General features: G+C 45.0%; 1 protein-coding gene and 1 long non-coding RNA gene across 7 annotated transcripts; one reads left to right on the top strand and one right to left on the bottom strand.

Moving 5' to 3' along the window:
- Positions 1–189: 189 nt before the first annotated feature.
- MAU2 (MAU2 sister chromatid cohesion factor) lies at positions 190–19,566 on the top strand. Its single transcript, XM_075524518.1, has 20 exons — positions 190–347; positions 402–730; positions 823–840; positions 1,099–1,164; positions 1,849–1,944; positions 3,611–3,705; positions 4,219–4,246; positions 4,727–4,882; positions 5,422–5,568; positions 6,040–6,130; positions 6,795–6,898; positions 7,934–8,011; positions 8,617–8,682; positions 8,969–9,052; positions 10,080–10,129; positions 10,376–10,453; positions 10,911–11,022; positions 11,601–11,691; positions 13,290–13,417; positions 14,897–19,566. Exons 1-20 carry the CDS (start codon positions 227–229, stop codon positions 14,969–14,971), a joined length of 2,013 nt encoding a protein of 670 aa, XP_075380633.1. The 5' UTR covers positions 190–226; the 3' UTR covers positions 14,972–19,566.
- On the bottom strand, positions 11,811–22,284 carry LOC142420507 (uncharacterized). 6 transcript variants are annotated; one of them, XR_012778762.1, is made up of 7 exons: positions 21,625–22,284; positions 21,206–21,420; positions 20,419–20,520; positions 19,656–19,760; positions 18,764–19,522; positions 12,999–14,965; positions 11,811–12,609 (listed from the first exon to the last, which is right to left on the bottom strand). It is a non-coding gene; the product is annotated as an uncharacterized LOC142420507 (long non-coding RNA). The 6 variants fall into 6 exon arrangements; XR_012778761.1 differs by having other exon boundaries at positions 12,880–14,965; XR_012778764.1 differs by having other exon boundaries at positions 11,812–12,609; positions 14,597–14,965.
- Between the last annotated feature and the right edge of the window lie 667 nt (positions 22,285–22,951).

Here is a 22,951-nt window from a genome sequence, read left to right on the forward strand (position 1 = left end):
CCGCCACTCTCCTTCCCTAGCCCCCCGACACAGCCCGGCGACGGCGGCCGCTCGGACTACAACTCCCATGAGGCCGCGCGCGGCCCGCCATTTCCCATCAGCGCCTCAGGCGTGCAGACACCTCCCGGCGGCCCGCGCGGGCGGACTCCATATCCCGTCGGCCCCCGCGCGCCTCTCCTCGCCCCCGCCCCTCCCCTCCCGCCCGTGTTGTCGCGGCGGCCCTGAGATGGCGGCGGTGGCGGCGGGCGCGTCGGGCTCGGCGGCCGGCGCGGCCCCTCAGCAGCAACCGCCGGCTCAGCAGCAGTCGCAGCCGGCGGCGGGTGGCGCGGCGGGCTCCGGGGAGGCGGGTGGCGGAGGCGGCGGGGGGGCCGGCGGCGGAGGAGGAGGAGGAGGTGGCGGAGGAGGAGGAGGAGGCGGCAGCGGCGGCGGTGGTGGCGGCGGCGGCGGCAGCAGCGGTGGCGGCGGCAGTGGTGCTGGGCCCGCACCGGGGTCGGGGTCGGGCGGCGGCGCGGCCGGGGGCGAGTCGTGGTACCTGGCGCTGCTGGGCCTGGCCGAGCACTTCCGCACGTCGAGCCCGCCCAAGGTGCGGCTCTGCGTGCACTGCCTGCAGGCCGTGCTGCCCCGTAAGCCCCCGGCCCGCATGGAGGCCCGCACCCACCTCCAGCTCGGCTCCGTCCTCTACCACCACACCCGCAACGGCGACCAGGCCCGCGGGCACCTGGAGAAGGCGGTGAGCCCCGGGGGGGCGGCTGCTGGGGGGTGGCCCTGTCAGCGGGGCCGGCCTGTGGTGGTTGCGGACTAACCCCCTGTCTTCTCTTGCAGTGGTTGATATCCCAGCAAGTATCCTTTTCCTGGCTGCCTGGACGAGGAGCGTCGCTGCCTGGCCACCTCGCTCCTGCAGAGAGGGCTCTGATAACAAAACACCCTCACAGAGAGAGCCTGGCCCTGGGGAGGGGGATTTAGCTGGTATTTGTAATCTACTTCCGTGGTTGTGGGCCGCTTTCCTAACGTATATGTTCTGTAAAGTTTTTTGGGGATGTTGGAGTGTTGCTGTGCGCCAGACGGTGTTTAATATTTACTTAACTCTGATGCTGCTAGATTCCTCAGTTTGAAGATGTTAAGTTTGAGGCAGCCAGCCTTCTGTCCGAGCTGTATTGTCAGGAGGTGAGTGCACTGAGACTACTTCAGAAATTGTTGCTTGTCTGGGGGCTGCAGGGCTGCATTTAATTCGAGTGGCTTTGGTCTTGGAGTAGTATATCGCTATTAATAATAGGATTTATGGAATTTTTAGAGGTCAGCTTCAATGTAAATATAGAGTACTCAAGTGTAAGCCTGAAAGACTTTTGATCTTTCTTGTTGTGAAAGTTGCTGCTGGAATTGTAATGCAGGTCTTCCACAGCAAAGGAAGTTTACTTGGCCAAAGTATTTCTTTAGCCCTCGCTTAGACAAAGACAGGCTGATTTGGGGGGAAGGAGGGAGTGAAGTAGGCAGTTTTCCTCAGGCTTTTGTTGTGTTCCTAGGCTATTTTTATTCTTTTTCTCCAGAAAAGCCTTAACGAGTCTTTACTTTCACCAAAGTAAATGTTTACCTTTTCTCTCACATGCAGGAAAAAAGTGCATATTAGAATAGTGGCCAAAGGAGTTCAAGAGCTAATACTTTTGAACAGACTTTGAGTCAAGTGTAAGTGTGTGGGCCTGTGTGTTAAATACTTGGCTTTGTTCCTTTTCGTGTTTTAAGGTTTCTGACAACGACAAGGTAGCGACAATTACTTTAAAAGTCATTATTGTTAGTGATGAAGTTCCCAGTAGCCTGGTTTTTTGTTGACTAGGGTGCATGTTTCTGTTTCAGAATTCAGTGGATACAGCAAAACCTCTGTTACGCAAAGCCATTCAGATTTCACAGCAGACTCCGTACTGGCACTGTAGATTGCTTTTTCAACTTGCAGTAAGTGGTTTATATTGATAGCCATGTTTCTGTAGCACTGTGACTGGAAAAAATGCCTAGAAAATATCTGTATTCTTCTTAAAAAGAGCCTGGATGCCTCCCCTCCCCCTAATTATTGCTGTTAATGGAGAGACAAAAGAAGAAAAGTTCATGCTGTAAAGTAATGATACATTGGTAGACTACAGGTTGGATCAAGGCCCACTTTTTACCTCCTGAAGGCAGATGGGGACGAAAGCAGCAAGGATCATCCTGTGGGCACTAGTAACACACAACATTAGAGGTGGAGGAAAATAAAATCCACCTTATGGCTTGCAGTAAGGGCAAATGTTCTCTTAAAGCCTGCTGCAATTGGAGCTTGCCAATCTGAAGTGTTCGTTTGATTATTTTCAACCTAATTAGCACATGGAGCAGAACTGGGATGGGAAAAGCAGCTGGTGCAAAGGCCTCCAAGCAATGTTACTCTTCCTGTTCTGTAATATGCTCTAAGTGTGGCTTCAGCTGCACAGGTCAGACCGTCTTCCCTTCTAGGAATAAACTGGTGCATGTTGGAATTTCCAGCGTTTAAGGTTTGTTACAGTCTTCAGCAGTGTAACTACTCTTAAAGTGCTGATTTTCCTGAGTGATTCAATGCATTAGGTGAGGAGCATATCCAGAAAGTTAACTGATCAGTGGGAAGAGCGGACGATTGCTGAAGAGCAGCATCTATTTTTCCAGGTTATGCCTCTTCTCTGCTCCTAAAGAGCCTCGAGGTGTTTAACGTGAGAGTTGAGGGAGTTAATTGCTCTTTATGGTACTCTGCAGCAGAGAGCTAGTTAGGAAGCAATTTTATCTTTGAAGACTGTCTTAATAGTCACCTGTACTTGTCTTTTCCCCATCCTGATGAGCTTAAACAAGCAGACCAGCTTCGTTAAAAAGGAATTGCCAAGCTCCTTTGTGTAGTTTAGGAACAGTGAAATGTGGAGAGCCTTACTTTCCTATCGATTAAAGGACAAATGTTTACTTTGCAATGACTTAATGCCTGAGTACTCACAAAAAGCTTAAGCGTTTTTCTCAGTGCCTCCCTCTGAATAGGATCCTTCCTCCAAGCTTGACATTCTTTGCTGATTTCTCTTCTGTGTGGTATTTCCTTTCTGGCTTTTGCTTGACCACAGAGGCCTGTGTGTCTCATTGCCTTGGTGCCATAGTTCTGCAGCTGTGTGGCTTTCTACCTGAGTTTGCAGAAGGTACAAAAGTTGGCAGGCAGGAGGGAGTGAGAGGTGCTCTGGTGGCTGCATCATCCTCTCCCCGTCACCTGAAACATACCTTGCAGACTTTCTCTGCTCTTCTTGCTGGAAAACACGCTCTGTTGTTCCGGTTACTCCAATGTAATGGTCCACGGTTATACTGGAGCTGTTGGGATCTGATCTGCACATGATCTTAATTAATTATAACAGCTTTGCGTGGTAGGAAACTGGGCTGAGAAATTTTCTTTGAAATGTTACAGACCTTTTTTTGGAGAATGCCAGGTGTTCCTGGAAAATGAAATCTAAAATCAGATGATACATTTAACAAGTACCAGTTTAGCGCTTGTCACGTGTAAAGCACAGGAGTAATTACATTTTTAAAAATTGCTAATTAGGTTCACAAAGAAAATGTTGATCTCTTGTGGCTTGCTTTTTTGTTTCAGCAACTACATACACTTGAAAAAGACTTAGTATCTGCATGTGACCTTCTCGGAGTTGGAGCAGAATATGCTCGGGTAGTAGGATCAGAGTATACCAGGTGAGTTCCCTCAACCTTTTTCCCTCTCCACAGAAAATATTTTGGTTTCCTCTACGTTTTATTTAGAGATGTGATTGCTACGTGGGTTTTGCAGGCAAACCAGTATTTCTGAGTGTTCTCTTAGATCTGAGAGTTTCTTTCCTTCTTTTGTTAAAACCAGTAACGTCCAGTAAGACTCTGGAGAGTCTTTTTTCAAAATGAATTTTGTTTATTGTCGTTATCAGGAAGCTTTCCCAGTAGCCTGCTTTGGACTTACAAACTATTGTAACTGGAACTGTCCAAAGCTTAGATACGAACCTGAGAGACTGGGATTTTGATTCCTGGTGCTATGATTGGACTGTTCCATCTAGCTTTTAAATGTGCTTTCTGTGGCAGGTTCCTTAATACTGTTTTGTCTATTGTTTTTTTTTGGGGGGGAGACTGGCAGATTTTTTTTTTTTTTTCAGGGTTTTTATATACAGTTGTGGTTTGGGTAACTTCTTTGAGTATGACATCCATTTTGTTTCATTTCAGAGCACTGTTTCTGCTAAGCAAGGGGATGGTAAGTTGGATGTACTTTTAAACTAAACTATTTCCTTGTTTAACTAGTATAATGCAAGTTACAGAGCAATAGAATATAACCTGCCTGAACATAGGTTATTTGTTTTAAGGTATCTTGCATGCTTATCTGTGCTTTATATATTGTTTTACTCACGTGAGTGAGCAGTGTTAAAATATACCTGGGATGAGCCTTGAGTCTGCAGGATTCTTGTGAATAGGTTTGTCTCTTTTTTTTCTCCTTTATTAATGATGACAAATAATTTTCTGGAAGGAAAAAGGATGACTGCAAATTGTCACTGGAGTCCTTGTAATTAGGGGTGAAAAATCTAGTTGTGTGAAAAAGCTGGTGCTCTTCAGTAAGATGTCTTTGAGTCTGGTTTTGTTTTAAATAATAGATTAACGTACCTGGGGCTCTACTGTGGTTCTCTGAGTGTTTAAACTGTTTAGCGTAAAAATAATGAATTTTTATTTAAAATTGTAGCTCCTTCTAATGGAACGAAAGCTGCAGGAGGTGCACCCTCTCCTTACCCTTTGCGGGCAGATAGTTGAAAACTGGCAAGGAAACCCCATCCAGAAAGAGTCATTACGCGTATTCTTCTTGGTCCTGCAGGTCACGCATTACCTGGATGCTGGGCAGGTACATGAGAGTTGTGCTTCTATAGTTCCCACGTGAGAACTGGGGAGAAAGAGTACTGCCTCAAAAGTAGCTAATTATTACACTGAGGTGATTTGGGGGCATTTTTTCTTTTGCTGCGCCATGCTTTTTGTTGATGAAACTTAATTTCTCTAGATTTTAATCACAAATGAAATGAGGAATGAAGAAATTACCTTTGTTTCCTCTTCCCAGAGGAGAGGTTTACTGTGGTACGCTTATAACTGTGGCAGCCAGTGTTGGTTCCATATAATGTTGTTGGAGATAACAGGTTTTGTGTATAATTTTGAAAAATATTTTGAGTGGTTGTTGGTCATATATGCAAATATGAAGGGCTGATTGTTGTTAATCCTGGAACAAGCCTAAAGTAGTCACTGTTCTGTCATGCTGGTGTTGTGATTTATGCATGAACTAATTTCCTGAATGTGGAGATTATTTATTGCCTGGTAAGTTTTTCCCAACTAAGTAAATGTTCGAGCATCTGGGCTGCAGCAGCTATGTCTGATATGAATCATCTTTTGCAGGTGAAAAGTGTGAAGCCATGCCTGAAACAGCTTCAGCAGTGCATCCAGACCATCTCCACGCTGCACGATGATGAAATTCTGCCCAGCAACCCTGCTGATCTCTTTCACTGGCTGCCCAAGGAACACATGTGTGTGCTTGTCTACTTGGTGAGAAGCTCTTTTTTTACTTAATGTATATTGCTAATTAAGGAGGAATTGGTTAAAAATTGCTTGGAGCCAGCAGTGACGGATTCTGCAGACCATATGCTGCTTTACGTTACACTGACAGTTTAATTCTGCCATAGCATCTGTGAGACTGTTGCTTTCAGTGATGTCAGTGTTTGAAGAGACTGTGCAAGGAGTCTGGAAACTGGAATGTAACTTTATTAATATCCAAGCCAAATAGAATCAAATTAACTCATACGAAGTTGAGCTATGTTGGCTTATTTTTACCAACAGAGTGACAATCTTGACTTCAAATTCCTGAAACTAGTTGCCCCACTTCTTAAATATGATTATACTCCTGAATGATGTCAAAACTTAGTTTAAAAAGCTGGTAACTGAGGAGTTGTGTGAACTCCCAGACCTTTCCTCTTTGCAAAGATAATTTTTTGTAATTTTTCCTGTGTTTTCCGGCAGGTGACAGTGATGCATTCCATGCAAGCAGGGTACCTGGAGAAGGCTCAGAAGTACACAGACAAAGCACTCATGCAGCTAGAGAAGCTAAAAAGTAAGGATAAAGATTATAATTTAGCTGATGCCGCAAGATTCCATTACTTGTTGCTAATTTAAATTAAAACAAACCGAAACAAAATTGCAGCAACCTTATTTAGCCTGCTGTCAGTCTGTTTCTGCTGCATCTAAGAACTTTGTTCTGTTTTAAAACTGGATAGTTACTTTGAATACAGAAATTGAGGTTTTGGGGTTTTTATTATTGTAACTCAGTAAATTGGGCTGCAAATACATGCATTTTTGTGCTGCCTTTCTGATTGTCCATGTATTTGGTTATTCAAGTTCTTGATTCTCTAAAACGAGGGTGTGTTCCCAAGAAGTATTTCCTTAACTGGAGCTCAGATTCCCCCTCCTGACAGTTCGGGGCATCGTGGTTTTTGGGGGTGTAATGTGGGGTTTTGAGGATTTTCTGTTTGTTTTTTAAACCTGTGCCGTCCTTCCCGGGGCATATGGAAGAGGAGCTGGGCAGTATGCTGACTCTTCTGACACCAGGTGGTCCAGCCAAAGACATCAGTCTCTGGATCTCCACAAAGGAGTCCATATGTCGAAGCCTTGCTGAAGCACCTGCAGTTGAGGAAGCTGGCTAGGTGCGGGGAAGGCTGCGTGGTTAGGATGTTAGTATTGTCTTGACTTCGCTAACTGCATTACTTTTCCCTCTTCAGTGTTGGACTGCAGTCCTATCTTGTCGTCTTTCCAAGTTATTTTGTTGGAACACATTATCATGTGTCGGCTTGTCACGGGACACAAAGCCACAGCATTGCAGGAGGTAAAAATGGGGTTTCATCATTTCCCTAGTTGTGGATGTATGCAGTGACAGCTTTTAAAATAGGGGGATTTCAGTTTTGAGGAAGATACTTGGGCTCAGTTGGGTATTCCAGCAGTGCTAAACTACTGACAGACACAGTCAGGCCTAACAGTGCTCAGGATAACACAACTCTGAAGCCATGGAATTAGCCTCCTCTTAAATATTTTATTCAAGAACATTTTGGAGGTGCTCATGGAGTCAACGGTAATTGATCAGTGGCTACAACTGACACCTTCCTGATCGTACTTTGCAGTCTGATTCTGGTGTCTCTTCCCTTTCCCTCAGATTCATGACTGAGAGTGGCTCTTAGTTCTTCCTCTCAGTGTTCCAGTCTTGTCCAAGTATTTCTCAGTTTTTGAGGTTCCCTGCCTTTCTGTCCTTTCTTCCTTTTACATAGTTTGGGGGGAAGGAAGAGGGGGACAGTCTTCTCTAACGCAAGAAAGAACGGTGCTTTTTTCCCATTCTTAGTCGTTTTTAATTCCTGTTCATCCATCCCTTATTTATAGGACATACTGCTGTATCATCTCAACCTCTGCTGTCAGCCTTCTCATGAATGTGCTCGGGGGGTGGGGGAAATTTAGCCTGCTAAAAGAATAGTCATCGGTTCTGGCTCATAAAACTCATCCCAAGCACATACGCTGTGGAAGATTTCGATTCCAGTTTTTCTGTTGCGTGCCAACTCGAAATTCTGAGCGTGTCAGAAGAGATCTGTGACTTGGTTTGCAGGTGGTGCCACCATATGGCGGAGCTGCTGCAAAGCAAATAATCCAAAACCAGTTTGAGTGTGCGTCTGTGTGGGAGGAGTGTGTATGGAGCAGTGCGTGTACCTTGGCTCGAGGCAAGTCTAGCCTCCGCTTTTACCTAGGAGCATGATTAGGGTTCTTGAACCAATCAGTGAAACGTACTGAATGACATGTGTGATGCAAGTAGATGGATTTAGAGCATAAAATGAAATGGAGAAAAAGCATCTTAAAATATATTTCTTTTTTCGCACAGATTTCACAAGTCTGTCAGCTCTGCCAGCAGTCTCCCAGACTGTTTTCTAATCACGCTGCCCAGCTGCACACTCTATTAGTAAGTGTCTATGATTAGCAGTAAACTTTTGACTCTTTGGAAGACCGTACCCAAGACTCATCACCAGTAACTAATGACAACGTAGTGAGGCAGACAGCAAGATGTCCTGCTGAGTAATGGGGTCTGCGTTAGCGATCACCAGTGCTGCTGTGGGCGCTCACACCCAGTGTTATTTAAGCCTGTCAAAGGCTTAAATCCCTTTTAAAAATAAGTGATGTGTCGCATGATAGTTAGTATGCAAGGTAAATACAGGAGATTTATACTGTGCATGTTTGAGACGGTATGTTGTGGGAACTGTGTAAGGGGAAGAATTTATGTAGCACTGCTGTTTGAGTATTATAAGAAATTAAGAGGGTTTTCTTAGATAAATAGGGTGTCTTTTACAGGAACGTACTATTTTGAAGGACTTTGTGTAGAAGTTGCTCATTTCAGAAATTCAAAATACAGTTTTTCCCAGAGCCAAGCAAAACTAAGACTTGTCGGTTACCTTTTTTCCGGCTAATATCTGAGATTTCTGTGGTTTTGTGCACGCCTTTTCCTCTCTGCATTCTCGGCTTGCTGTAATTGTATTATGTGTTACCTTAGAAATATCGTGTCTTCTACAGGGGCTCTACTGCATTTCTGTTAATTGCATGGACAATGCAGAAGCACAATTTACTACAGCACTGAGGGTAAGATTTTCTTCCCAAACTATTTACTATGAATGTTCAATGTGGAAATGGGCTCGTTGGAGTTGTGTGGGTCACCAAACAGCTGAGGTTGGAAGGGAAATCTGGAGACCATCTATATTAGTTGCACTAGTTAATTTTTTTTTTCTATGCTGATCACAATTTGGGTCAGGAGGATTTATCAATAGCAAAATATTGGACAGCAAATCTGTGATTTATATGGGGTGCGCAAATTCTGGGTTAGATGCTGAAATATTTGACTGTGCTGTTGGTATCTTGTTTATTTTAGCTCACTACACATCAAGAACTGTGGGCATTTATTGTGACAAACTTAGCCAGCGTGTACATCAGGGAAGGCAACCGGCATCAAGAGGTAAGTGGTTTCCGACTCTTGTTCTAAAAGTCAGAACTTTCTCGGAGAGAAAACTGCTACTGTGCTTGGACTACTCTTTTTTTTTTTTTTTTTTTTTTTTTTCTTTTCCCTGAGCATTCTTGCAAAGCAGTGCCTTGTCTGGCAGCCAGGCAACTCCTTAATCAGGGTAGTGTCAATTAACGGTAAGGAACCAGTGGTATCGGCTGGCTTAGCTGCAAACCACCGAAGCAGAGTATTCTGGATCGTACACAGAATTCTCCACAGCACTGGGAGGGCAAGCTTCCCAGTGTGAAGTGTGTGGTTAACTCTGTCATCTTGACTCATTCAACCTGTTTGCTTCAGTTTCCATCTGTGGAGGGGGTTTATTAGATTGCATAAAACCTAGAAGGATTTAACTCAACATTCAGAAATAGGCATGTGCACGTGTGTGTTCATTTTGCTTTGGCGGTGTGCCTGAAGCCATATTAATACAAAAGTTCAGCTGTGTGCACTCAGTGACGCGTCTGATCCCTCGGTAGTAACTTTTCAGAGACGTGCTTGCAGGTTTCTTGTGAAGAGGCTGTAAATGAACTTTTTCATCAAGCACGCAGTACTTTGTTTAAAAAGCTTAGAAAGCAAAAATGATAATTTAAAAAGTTGACCTTTTTTTTTTTTTTGCTTAGTTGATTTCTGGTTTTAATTAAATCGCAAATCTGATACAGCATTCATTTGGGTCTTGAACAGCTCGGATATGGCAGCTAAAAGTTTTCTGAAGAAATATTAACATTGTATAGAAAGTTCGATAAAGTCTGAGAAAGCATATTTTGTATAAAACTGGATTTTAGGATCAAAACGGGCACGACAGCTCCTGATGTTGGAATGTTTGTGCTGCGATCTAAGCAGTACAAGTAAACTTGAGTGTGTTTGCGGTGACTTGCACCATTTTGATTTGATGTGCGCTTCCTATAAAACCACTTGCCGTCAGTACTGTAAGCCTGTATATGTGAGAAACGCTGATTATCTTTCTTTTTCCCCTCCCACTTTGTAGCTTTACAGCTTATTGGAAAGGATAAATCCAGACCATAATTTTCCTGTGAGGTGAGAATTCTAGAAACTATATACATGCTGATGTTGCATTGGTGATGGTAATACTGGATTTGTAGCAGGCTTTTTTTAAAAGAAAACAAAATAATCAACTTCTTTTCAAGGCAGAAGTTCTGACCATGCATTAAATATAATGTTTTGTTTGGAGATTTGATTATTAGGCAAATTCCTAGAAATCTGTCTGTAATGCATTTAATCACTGCACAATGCCTCGATTTCAATGCGTTGCTTTGTCCGTAGCTCTCACTGCCTTCGAGCAGCGGCTTTCTATATCCGAGGTCTGTTCTCCTTCTTTCAAGGAAGATACAATGAGGCAAAGTGAGTATAAATTGGTGCACTTGGAGGGGGGGGGGAGGAGGAGAAACTAAATCAAGCTTTTTAAGATAAAAATGAAAACCCTGAGGCCCTGCTTTCAAACCTGCTAGCTCTTCTTCCCTGCGGATTTAGTCAACCTTCTGTTTTACTTCGGGGGAAATACCATGAAACCGTTCAGTTTAGATCTCTTTAGTGCTAATACTAATACTTGTGCAGCGTTCTGCGGTGGCACATCTGAAACAAAAGCTTTTCAAAGGAGGACCTCTATTATAATCATTTTTGCTAAATGAAAGGTGAGGATTGGGAATTCCGTGCTTTGTTTAAGGTCACCTGCAGCACGCTTTTATTCCCGAGTGCTGATATTTGCCAGTTGGATTAATTCATTGCTTAATGATGTTTCTTACATACTGGAGGGAGAGTAGAATTTTTAAAACACTTTATTTTTGCTCTGTTTCGGTAGACGATTTTTGCGAGAGACACTGAAAATGTCAAATGCAGAAGACTTGAATCGATTAACAGCCTGTTCTCTCGTCCTCCTGGGTCATATATTCTATGTGTTAGGGAATCACAGGGTAAGCCCTCACTGCCTCTGGTATTACCGTGTAAATGTTTGACTTGTCATTTGCCAAAGAAAATCAGGACATTGTGTCAAATTAATCTTATTTTAAGAATGCTTGTTTATTGGTATCCCACTAAAAGTTGGCAGCTTATTGACTTACATAATTGTGTAGCTGTAATTGGCATGTTTGATAACACTTTAACAAAGTAGTAGTGTTTGAAGGCTGTAGAAAGTGTGTGTTTCTGTAATGCCTGAAATCACTTGAAAAAAAGGAGCTGAATGAAGGACAAATAACATCATTCAACTGGATTGTTTTGGAAGGAATTGTGGGTACAAGCTCCTTAATTCTCACCGTATGTCAGAATGCATGAAATATTTCTGTTATCTTGCACGGCATAGACAGCAAAATTCCAGACAGCTTTAGATGATGTTTTTGGGTTATTGTCCCATTAAGCACTTCCACTTCTTAGCTAGAACATGGCAGCAATTAAAGTAGACAAATTTTTTGTCACAAATTTAACATCTCTATGTAATGCGTATTCACAAGGGGGGGGAAATATCCATTTTATTTTGATATCTGCTCTTCACCAGGAAAGTAATAATATGGTAGTACCAGCCATGCAGCTTGCAAGCAAGATACCAGATATGTCTGTGCAGCTGTGGTCTTCAGCTCTGTTGAGAGGTAAGTTAGGAAAAGGGTTTGTCCTTAAAAAAGGCAGCAGAAAGCCCATTGCTGCTAACTGGGGATTGAGTATGGGGACGTATGCCAATGCCAGCACTCGCTGAGAGAGTGCCTGGGTTTACAAAATACCGCTAGAAGTGCAAGATGATTCTCCCGGTTACTGGTCTGCAGCTCTGGCACTGCTGTCAGGTACTCCAGTTGGGTTTTGGGGGTGGCTGTAAGACGCCTGGGGTGAGAAGGGCCTGTAGAGCTCCAGCATCTCCGTGTAACTGGTGCGAGGCAGCAGTTGGGTTTCTCCTGCTGGTGCTGACGGCGGTTTATGATACAAACACCTGAACTGGTAACCCTTTGGAAAGGGCTCCAGTTCGTACCTGTGTACTCTGCTGCTGCTCTGCTTTTCTTTGACTGCAGTTCCAATTGTAGTAAACATTTGATTAAGTTTCACTTAGGCTTTGCTTCTGTGTATTGGGCTTTAATACATATAAGAGACTATTATATCACTTCATACATAAATATTGTTTAATCTGACTTACACAGGCCCCAGGATGCTTTGTTCAAATATTGACTAGCTTCTTGGCAGACCATCAACATCAGTGCTGCAATTGATTTGCTCTCACTAGAAAATAAAGCAGTAACTATCCTTTTTCCAAGAACTTACCCCGCAGCTTCAATTTATATTAAATTGTCATGTTTACTATAAGCATGGTGCTCTGCGTTGAGCACTGTGGGCCAGGCTTATTTTCTGCTTTGCTGTTGCCTTTGCTACAAAACCACTTCCGGGCAATTGCAATATTTCTCTTATTTGTTTCCAAGTGGTAGTTCACGTACAAAACATGCCGATAGTACAATGATGAATCCGCTGGAGATGAAACGCCACCCCGTGTTCAGCTGCTGTTGCCTCCGGTCGTATCCACTAGCCTGGGAACAGCAAAAGGAAAAACGAAAGCAGAACAGAAACTGGTGAAGAGCTTCCTTTTCTTCAGAGTTTTCTTCAGAGTAGATAATTACTCTACAAGAGTAATTTCTTGAAGAAAAGGTGCTTGATGAGGAATAACAAAACACAACTGCACGTTCATCGATAGGAGCTGCAGCGTCCCAGCCCCTGCCACACTGTGCTGCTTGTCATTTTTAGCTGAAATTGTGTGATTCTTAGTAGGTTACCAGTCTTAAATCTGGTCGAGCTAGTACCTGTGAGTAATCCTCACAGAAAACAAGACACTAGCATCGGTTGTCGGCATATGCAAAGCGGCAGGCTTCTGTAGCCCCCCCAAAAGCAAGGATTCGCCAAAGAATAAGTGTTGCTTGACCTCTGAAACCTGTGGTGTTGAATCGTGGAGCTGCAGAGAGAAACCAGCGAGTCTTTCCTGTTCCCACTAGATGGTGCTGGAAACTAAAAAGACAAAACGCAAACTGCACAGGGGCTTTTATTGGCGTGAGGAGTTTGCTTCCTCCTTTTACAGCTACTGTAATGTTAATTTTTTAATAGTTGGAAACTAAAATGACACCAAATCCTGCAATGTGCACTGCCAATACTATTGGAAAAGGGAAGGCGTCGACACGGTGTTTCTTGGTGAGCACACGATGCTCTTGTCTTTCAGACCTGAACAAAGCCTGTGGAAACGCCATGGATGCGCACGAGGCAGCACAGATGCATCAAAACTTCTCACAACAGCTCCTCCAGGACCACATTGAAGCATGCAGTCTTCCAGAACACAATCTAATCACGGTAAGCAATCTTCATCTTGCAGTTAGGAGTGTTTTTGAGGCAAAACAGTGTGGTTTGCTTTCCTTTACTGTTCCTTTCTTCTGCTGAGCACGCTTCTCAGTAAGTTGCCAAAATTCAGTCTACCTCCTAGTATTTAAACTGGACTGATAACAGGAAAAGGAAGTGTGACTCAATTTAATTAATTCACTTTTATAAGGGTTACTTGGTGGGTAAGGTTTTTGTTTCTTAGAAGCATTTTCTTGGCACACCAGAACTTCAGTGCATTAAATGGGTTTTGTAGGCAGATAGCCACTTCATTTTGGTGACAACTATTACTTTTGAAAGAAACTTACCCTGTTCCCAGGTTTTAATATTAATGTTGAGGTCATCTGGTCTGCCTTGTTCTGGGGAATGCTTTGTTGTACACTGCTAAAAGTACAGTTTCTGTTGATACTTTAGCATTCCTAAGGGTTTTTTCCATTTATCTATAAATCTGAATTGCCCGTTAATATACCATTTGATGCCTGTATAGCCATTGCCTTAAGGTGCAACTTTCTTTGGACTTCAAATACTGATGTCCTTCCTGTCAGAAACATTTTTAAGACTGTTTTAAAAATACAGAATTGTTTCCTAAGCTGCAGCTCAGCAAGGGCATAAGATAATCTACTGTTCTGGACTGAAATAATGTCCAAATGGGAATGTGAGATGCAGTGAACTCGGCATCTTTTTCCCAACATTCCCTTTTGGGGAGGAGAAAGGAGGAAAAAAGGAAGATGCTATTTGCTGGCTTTGCTCGCAGAGGGATCCCGGGAATGAAAGTGTTTGCGATGCAGCCTGTGTTGAGAGAAGCCCCGGCCAGGCGCCTGCCTCCATCCGTGGGCCCGGCACAGAGATGTGAGCCAATGCTCCGGCCTCCCATCTTTGCTTGCCGTTGCTGGCTTTTGCATAATCTATGCTGGATTAAAAATCTGGAGGGGAAAGAGGATTAAGAAACAGATATTAAATCTGCCCATTTTAGAAGATTCTGACCAATGTGAGAGGAAAATGTTTTAGTAATGAAATGGGTGAGAACCAGAGGCTTTACTTGCTCTGGAAATATTATAGCTGCAGCATATAATGGGCTCAAGCAGACACATCTAAAGTTAGGTCCCTCATTTGTGCAAGTTGCGCTTTCCTGGGTTTGGATGGTCAGACGTTTACCTGCAAGAGCAGGAAGTGCTTTCACTTGATTGCCATTGACTCTGGATTCAGTAGGGGAGTCAGCTAGGTTTGGAATGACGGGCACGTGGAGCAGCTTCGAAAGAAATACTGTTCAAGGGATAGGAGCTCCACGCATGTAAAACAAAGTCAAACCTGATACGCAACTTCTTGTGATGAAGTCTTTAATTATCTCAAGGTAGCGAACATCTGTATGGCAAGCTCCTTCCTCTGGCCTCGCTGCCTTTCCTCCCCTCCCCAGGCAGTGGCTGTAGGATTTTCATGCTGTTTGTTATCTTTCAGTGGACAGATGGACCACCTCCTGTACAGTTCCAGGCACAGAACGGACCCACCACCAGCCTGGCCAGTCTCCTGTGAAAGAGAATAACTATCAGGACAGTGTGTTTAAAAAGAAAAAAAAAAATCCAAAAAAGGAGAAAAAATTCATGCAAAATCTTTTCTTCAAAGAAAAGGCAGCAAATTCCTCTTCTAGTGAGGGCCTTGTAGGAAACAGATTGCATAAAGACAACATACATTTCATAGACTTGCAAAGTGAGAAGGGCATTTTAAGCTGCTTTTACATAATGTGTGTGAATATACAGCTAGTGTGTATATACCTACTGGTTTTAATCTGCTTTCCTCTTACTGAGAATTAAGGTTTAGTCCAAAGGACACTTGTTCCTTAAATTGTTAGTACCTACTTTTTAAAAATTGTCACAGAAAATGAAGAGGACTCGCACAGTTTTGAATACCAATGGTATTCTAAATACTCAAACCTTCCTTGGAGTACGATGCACGCCAGTTTTAATGTTTTCTGCGCCCTTCCGCTCCTGGGAATAATTGGATTAAATCATGATTGATTGCAGGGTGCCCTAAAGTTCTAAATCTAGTTTCTGAGGTAATATTCTTTCCTTCTTGTTGTCTGCAAGTCGTTGCCAGTGCTGTTTGTAGCCTTGCAGCGAAGGTAAGGATGAGATCGGCGAGATCCGAGTTCTGACGGGCAGGGTGTTTGCAGCCGGGGGGTGCGGCAGTGTCCTCGGGGTGGCCCCCAGGCTGAGCAGAGCAGACTTGCGCTGTTGTCAGAGGAGCAGATTCCACCGCCTGGATTCAGGAGCGTGTGACAATGTGCCACCACTTCGTCCCTATGAGGGTCTTCCTTCTGTCTCCCTGCACTGATGGCCGGTCCCGCACAGGGTAAGGCAGAACCACAGCACTCTCCATCTCCGCGACTTTGTTGTGATCTGTAGGGAAGGAGGAAAGTTCTTGTCCTCCTGTCTACTCCCTCCATGGCCGAGCAACTGGAAAACAGCATTTAGCATCTTTACCGCAGCCTCACTAAGGGAAGGCAGCATCTGTGCCTTAATGCCTTTTACAGGTGATTGAAGTCAGAGTTAAACTAGGCAGTTAAAACCCAGATCCAATATAAGCCAGAGGCTTATGATAAGAACTAAACTATAGTCTTGCCCTTGGCAAAAACTTCACGTTTCTGAACTTTTCTGTGTTAGCTTTCCGATTCTATCTCAGTTTTTTGAACTCTTCAGCTGTGAATTCTCACTGCGTTTGCCTGTGCCTCTGCAGCTGTCTCAAAACAGGAAAGACAAGGCCCAAGTTTGTTCTGCAGAAAACAGTATGAGAGTTGTTAATTCCATGAAGCATCAGCAGCTTTATAGCAAAGATCTGTGCCAGTCTGTCGTAGTGCCATGTAAAGCTTGCAAGGTTCATGGGGTTGAATAAAGGTGTTTTTCTCTCTTGGTAGCTCTGCATATTTATCTCCCAACTTAAAAGGGGGAGGGAAAAGGAATCTGCTAGAAAAATTACTTGCATAGGGCTTTCTGTGATTGCTTCTTTTTCTGAGAGAGGAGGAGAATATTTTAGAGGAAATATTTGACCCCCCTCAAACCTTTGGAACTTTTATTGTAGAAGGAATACTGTGAAATCTGTCTTTAATCATAGAATCATAGAATGGTTTGGGTTTGAAGGGACCTTGAAGATCATCTAGTCTAACTCCAATGGTCATTCTTTTCCAAAGTCTTGTCCCCTGTCTAGCAACAGCTCAGAGACGCTTGCTTTTTGTACTTCAAACCTCTCAGGTTTTACCACTGAATGATATTAAGGGCACAAGTGCTTGTCCAATTACCAAAATAGGATTTTTGTTTCCTCTACTGGACACATGATGCTGATTTAGATCCTGTTCTCGGACATTTACTCTTGCAGAAGCCATGTATATTTTAGGCCTTGTTAAATCTTCAACGGGGAAAACATGGCCTCAATATCGGTATAGGGAGAGAGTCTTATTACTGGGTTTGCAAGAAAAAAAAATCAGCGCTGTTTAAAATCTCCCTTAGAACTCAAAAAATAGGGAAGAAATTTGTGAGTTAGCGTACAGGGTATTTGGAGGTACCAAATACAGGGAGAATCCATGCAGATGGACCCTGTTCTGCATCGCTTGCTCATTGAGATCATGTTCTGTGCCTGCCGCCCGGCTCTTGCGATCTCCTGTCCCCTCGAAGGCTTTGAATCGCAGAGCTGACAGCCGGCCTGCTGTGGCATTCCCGCGGAAGCTGCCAGGCTCGCAGCACCAGGGGCAGGAGCCCGTCTCCATGCCGGCACCTCGGTGGCGGGCGCTGCCCGTGTGGCCCTGGTTCCAGGTGAGAGGAGGTGGGTTTACGCTCCCTCCGCTTGTTCTGAGACAGCCAGGCTGTGCCGCAGGCATCTGTTATAACAACTTCATAAGCTCAGCAGCTGTCGCGTGCTTAGATTTTGATCAGGTAAATCCTGTCTTGGGAATGTTGATACCCCATGGACTATTTTTAAGTCTTTCCCCCCCTTTTTTTTTTTTGCGTATGGGAAACAGTATCTCTCTTTGGCTGTTCCCTCCATAAGTCACTGCATTGCAGGAACTCAGTACCTGTTTTTAAGCACCTAAGCGCGATGGCCGTTTTCTTGGCAGTGCTCTCGGCAGCTGAGGAATGACTAGTACCTGAAAAAGATGTACCTTAAAATTTGCTAGAGTCCCATTCAGGTAATCCAAGCGTTCTCTTTTTTTGCCTTTTCTCATCCAATCTGAGGCTGTTGTTTAACTGATTACATACCCATCGCAACGATAATGAATTGCTTTAAATGTTGGCCAAAAAAGTGCTGCTTCTATAAGGCAATACTAAAAAATCCCAACTCTAGAGAGCTGTGGTTTGGGCCGAGTTTGAGAAAAGCATTTTGCAGCAAGCGAGATGTCCAGCAGCGCCCGTTCAGGTAGCTGCATCTCCTGACCTTATCTTGCTGCTCAGGGACCTGCAGAGCTGAAGATTGTGTTACGGGAGAGCGATTTGCGGTGGCAATTTTCTGGCTTCTCGTTGTCGGTACTTGTGTGCGAACCAGGCTGCTTTGTAGTTCAAATCCCTTGCCGGTCTGTTCTCGGGAGGGAAGGAAGTACTTGAGGGAAAGGCTGCCTGCTCGCTTCTGATGTAAGCGTGCTCAGGTTTTAACAGGAACCATTTGCTAAATGTGGTAGCTGAACTTGTAATGTCAGGAGGAACAACCTGGGATTTCCCTGTCTGCGACAAGCCAGCTTCACCTGGACTTTTCTTTTGTGCAGAACAGCACTCGGCCGCACTCACCCACAGCCCTGTGGCGTTCAGAACTCTGCTCCGTTACCAGAGTCCTCTTCCCATCACAGAATTTCAAAAATCATGTAAATTTGAAAATAACTCGGTGATTTTCTATCTCTGAAATTCAATGTACATTTGTTACAATGTACAGTGCTTTTTAACTACACTTGTATATTAAATTATTTAATAGTTTTTGCTTTTCAGTATCTTTTGTATGTAGCAGAGATTAAAACAAGGACCTCATAACTGAAGTTCTTCCTAATTTTCAAATGCGTATGTAAAGTTGAACAGAAAACTAGAAGTTTACAGTTTACAGATAACGTTCTGTTAAGTGCTTGGTCTGTCTAACTTGATTTGAACAACGTATTTCTAATCATTCTTGTCCGATCATTTAATTATCTATAGAAACAAACACGAAGTCTTTTATGAACTTCTAAAAAAATTATTCTTCTAAAGATGTAATTTAGAGACCTGTACAGTTTTTTTCTCTAGTATTTTTAAATGAGTAGCAAGAACTTACACAGAAGCATCTAATCACTGTTTTGTAGATAGTGTAAAAACTTACGTATGTATAGAGAATGCAGTCTGAAGAAGTGTTTGCCTGTTGTATTTCATTTCCTACAGTATGAACATCAGCAAGGCCCATGTACACAGGAAATCTAGATCAATCTGGCGGCTGGGGAATTTAAAAAAAATGAAATAAAAATCATGAACTTCATCCCCCGTCATCCCATACGTGCACTCGCTGTGACACCACGAGCAAAAATTGACGTTGATAAAATGTTAGGGCCTTAAGTTGCTATGCTGCCAGTGGATGCATGGAGGTCAGCACAATGTATTCCATGTGACTTCACTGCTTTAATTTTATTCAGCTTTTCCAAATTGTCCCGAAAGTAAAATTATGATAGGAGTTCAGTAATGTCCCATTTTCCTTTAGAGATGACTGACCTCTCCACATCATGCTGGATGATCCCGTTTCCATAATGTACGGCAGTTCTTGCCGCGGTGGCGAGGAGCGAGTGAGAAGGAAATCGTGTTGGTAGTTTAGGCTGTACAGAACACTTGGAGAAATCAGGATGAAATAACACCCGTCTGTGCTCTTCTACTGTCTGTCTTAGCAAGTGTATTTAATTGTTTCCTGCAGTGAACCTTTAAATGTCACGTCGGGTTTGTACAATGTATTGTTAAGTGTTTGTAGTTCTCCGTAAGTAGCAGGACGTGTACCTTCTGCCAGTGCTCCTTCCTGAAGCTGTAAATACAGTAACTCATGTAATGAGACGGAACCGGGGGAATTACTTTTGTTGCCTTTGCTTCCTCTCGTTTTCTATATTAGAAGAATTTTTAAATAAAGTTTAATTTTACTTCTTCTAGCAGTTTGCAGAATACTAATTCCTTTAGTTGATCTGCAGGCAATCCTGCCTACAAAGGACGCGTTTTATGTGGCAACAGTGACTTACCCCTTGGCCCAGGTAGAAGTTGTTTAAGCCCTGTCCTGGCTGTGGGACACGGGGGGAGCGGGGGTAGATTGCCGCTGTGCCTGCAGTTGGACTGAGCGCTCCTGCCTGGAACGAGAACCAGAATTTCCTGCTGGAAAATGTCCACCCGACTGCTCACCTTAGCACGCTGGAGATGGCCGAGGGTGGCTGTGAACCTGCTCTGGGGCTGGCTGGAACCCCGGCAGGTGTCTGGGTTAAAACAAGACTGGTGTGGATTGGTCAAACACCTGGAATTTTTCTTATTTGGTCTAGGACAGAAGTATTTTTCACTGCAGTCGAGAAGGATGCTGACTCTATTTGATCTTCACAAATGGGATCTGGTTTAATGGAGATTGCTTTTTGTGTCTTTTATCCTGAAATTTTCTGGCAGGTATTTTTTACATTTTGAGCTTAAATTTAAAAGGAAGAAGAAAACTACTGAATTAATTTGTCTGGAAGTGACATTTTGAAGAAACTAAAAATTTTAAAACTTACTGCTGACCGTCCCTTTCCAAAACGTCATCTGAGCTGCTAAGCTAGTCCCTTGCATTTCATCATAGAAGCCGAGTAGGTTTTGTTCCAACAAGTTACTCACTATATGAAAATTTTAACCCAAATGGCAGCTTCCTTTCTGTCGAAAATAAGACTCAGCTATGCTGACACTCCAGTCTCCTTACCCTGGTTATCTGCAGTTCCTTCCTCAGAAAAAAAAAATTGCATCTGGCATAAACTGAGCTATCGTCACCTTCTCTTTGTTCTGCCTTGATCGGGGCTGACTCTGGACTCTCCTCGGAAGCAGCTCCTCGCAGAGGATGTACCTCGTGGCAAAACTCCACGTGAAACACATCTAAAATACATTAGCAAGAAGTATGAAAGTTTGGTACTTGCCTGATGGACGCGGAGATGCATCCAGAGTAGATCCTCTTTGGAGTTTACTGTGTAGAGGCTTGTCATGAGCTGACAAAGCAAAATTAAGATACCGGCCTGCTGCACAACAAGCGCCTGTAAGTTTTCTTTTGTCAAGTATTTTTGCTCTTATTTAGCTGATTCCATGTAACCCCTTAGCATGGTCAAAACATAAAGGAGAAAACAGATCTTCCAGTGTTTGCTAGGACTACTGGATACTGCCTTTGCAGATGGCAAAGCTTGCTATTGCCTCAGTAAAATTCTGGCCAACCAGGACAAGAAAAAAGTTATCGAAGAGATTTCTGGAAATAACTTTACCTAGCTTCTAGGTAATAAAATGCATCTGGTGCTAGACCTGTTTGGTGGCACAGTAAGTGAAGTAAGTTGAGATCCTGTGTGGATTAAAGCATCACTCCAGAAGGACTGAGCCCTTAGGAGTTAACCAGGAAGGTTTGAAGGGCCTGAGGTGAAGCCAGTGGCTTTTGGGCTTCGGGAGAAGTCCTTAACCAGAGTCACAAGTGGTTGTGAGCTGCGCTGTTAACCCTTAGTTACTTGTAGCTAAAACTGCCTTGTGCGAAGGGTGGAGGAAGGTACTTTATAAGAAGAAAACTTGTGTTCAGTCTTACCTAAAGGCTATTGAACCCAAAGTTGTTAACAGAAGCAGTGAATCTTTAATCTGGAGTGGAAAACAGCTGTGAAAAGTCGAGTGTGTTGGAACTTTCCTGACCAAAGGCTGAATACGCTCCAGGAGCGGGCATGCTGGAGAGGGAGGGATGAGGCCCGGGTTCTACTGCTCTTTTCTTGCAAAAGCCTTGATGATGTGCCTTCTGCCTTCCCTACCCTAGTAACATGGGAAGCGTACCGATTTATGCTTATTAAAGATTACGAATACAAATATTATCTCACTTTTACTCTTTTGAAACTAGTACCCAAATCACCTGAATACGAAGCTGCATCTAATCCTATAATAAGCTGTATGTGGAAAATAATTGATGAAAGATTGGTACTAGCATTATAAATAAAATACAGTTCCTGTCACTCTTACCCTCGATTATAAACTTGCTTCACCCAAGATTTTTTTTTCCTTCTAAAAACAAGCTTGCAGGTGTCTAAAAATGCTGAATAAGAAGTCCCGAGGCTTATGTCAGAGGCAGCGAAGGTAGGTTGCAAGCTGGCAGCTCAGAAGACATTTTTTGTATGAATACAGTCGTTCGGGGGAAAGTTAATTGATTAATTCCTTTGTTCCCGTTTCTACGCGTTGGCTTGACCAGGTGGATTCGGTTAATCCCACCCGCGGCGATGCCAAGCACCGGGTAGACCCTGCAGAGGGGGACGGCTCCCCCGAGGGCCCGCAGCGGAAGGGTTAAACATCCCTTCGCCAGCTCCCGCGGGAACGATCGTATCGGGGCCCTGTCAGAGGTGCGGCCGATGGCATGAAAACGTCTGCGCACCCCTGACCCAGATCCGCGGAGGAAGCGGGGATGAGTCACCACAGCCGCGGACTCCCGCGGGCTGCCCGGCCCCCGGACGGCTTGTCGGGGCTTGCCGCCCCGCGGCTGCCGCGGGCCCCCGGTCCTGCCCCCGTTTCACCCCCTTCCCGCCCCGCCGGGACGGGTTCGCGACGCTACGGCGGGGCTCGGGGACGGCGAGGGTCCTTCCCCGGCGGAGGCCTCGGGCTGCGGAGCCCCCGGCGAGGCGCGGCCCGCCTTCCCCTCCCGCCCCCCCCCCCTCCCGCCTCACGGAGCGAGCGACCCCGCCGCCGGCCCCTATCTGAGGCCCCAGGCCGGCCTGCGCGGGCGGATAAGGGCCGCCGGCGGGGCCTCTCAGCGCGGCCGGCGGCTCCGGCCCCTCCCCGCGGGCAGCGGCATCACCTCGGTCGGCCTCGGCGCGGTGCCGGGCGGGGGCTGCCCCCTCCCCCCCCGGCCCTGCCGCGGTGCCCGGGTCGCGGGGGGGGTGGGGGGTGGGGCGGCCGAGCCCCGCACCTCACAGCCCGGCCCGGCGGCGGGCCACGCCCCCTCCCCGAGCGCCGCGCATTGGCTTCCGATCCCCCACCCACCGAGCGCCACGCGGAGTTTACTGGCCAGGCTGCCCGTCAATCAAGAGGCCGCCCCGCCTCTTTTCCTCACCGCTTAGTATGTGGGCGGGCCGAAGGCGGGCTCTGGCTACGATTGGCTAGCGGAGTGGGCAACCCCAGCTTTTCATTGGGGGTCGCAGCCGTCCGTACCTCGTTTCAAAAAAAAAAAAAAAAACAACAAACCCACCACCCCCCAAACCCCCCCCCAAAGGCCTGAGCAGGAGGCGGGGCGAGGCGCGCGGAGGCGCAAGTTTGTCCAAATCTGCCTAGCAACCGGGGTGGGCGGGAAAGGCGTCCC

Source organism: Mycteria americana, chromosome 24 (genome assembly GCF_035582795.1).
Source record: "Mycteria americana isolate JAX WOST 10 ecotype Jacksonville Zoo and Gardens chromosome 24, USCA_MyAme_1.0, whole genome shotgun sequence".
Classification (NCBI taxonomy): Eukaryota; Metazoa; Chordata; class Aves; order Ciconiiformes; family Ciconiidae; genus Mycteria; species Mycteria americana.

Excerpts from the sequence above, each read along its gene's own strand:
- MAU2 (XM_075524518.1), top strand. The coding sequence starts at position 227 with ATGGCGGCGGTGGCGGCGGGCGCGTCGGGCTCGGCGGCCGGCGCGGCC. Across the intron at positions 4,247-4,726 it reads TTCTGCTAAGCAAGGGGATG|CTCCTTCTAATGGAACGAAA; the intron begins GTAAGTTGGATG and ends TTAAAATTGTAG. Across the intron at positions 6,131-6,794 it reads GCAGCTAGAGAAGCTAAAAA|TGTTGGACTGCAGTCCTATC; the intron begins GTAAGGATAAAG and ends TTCCCTCTTCAG.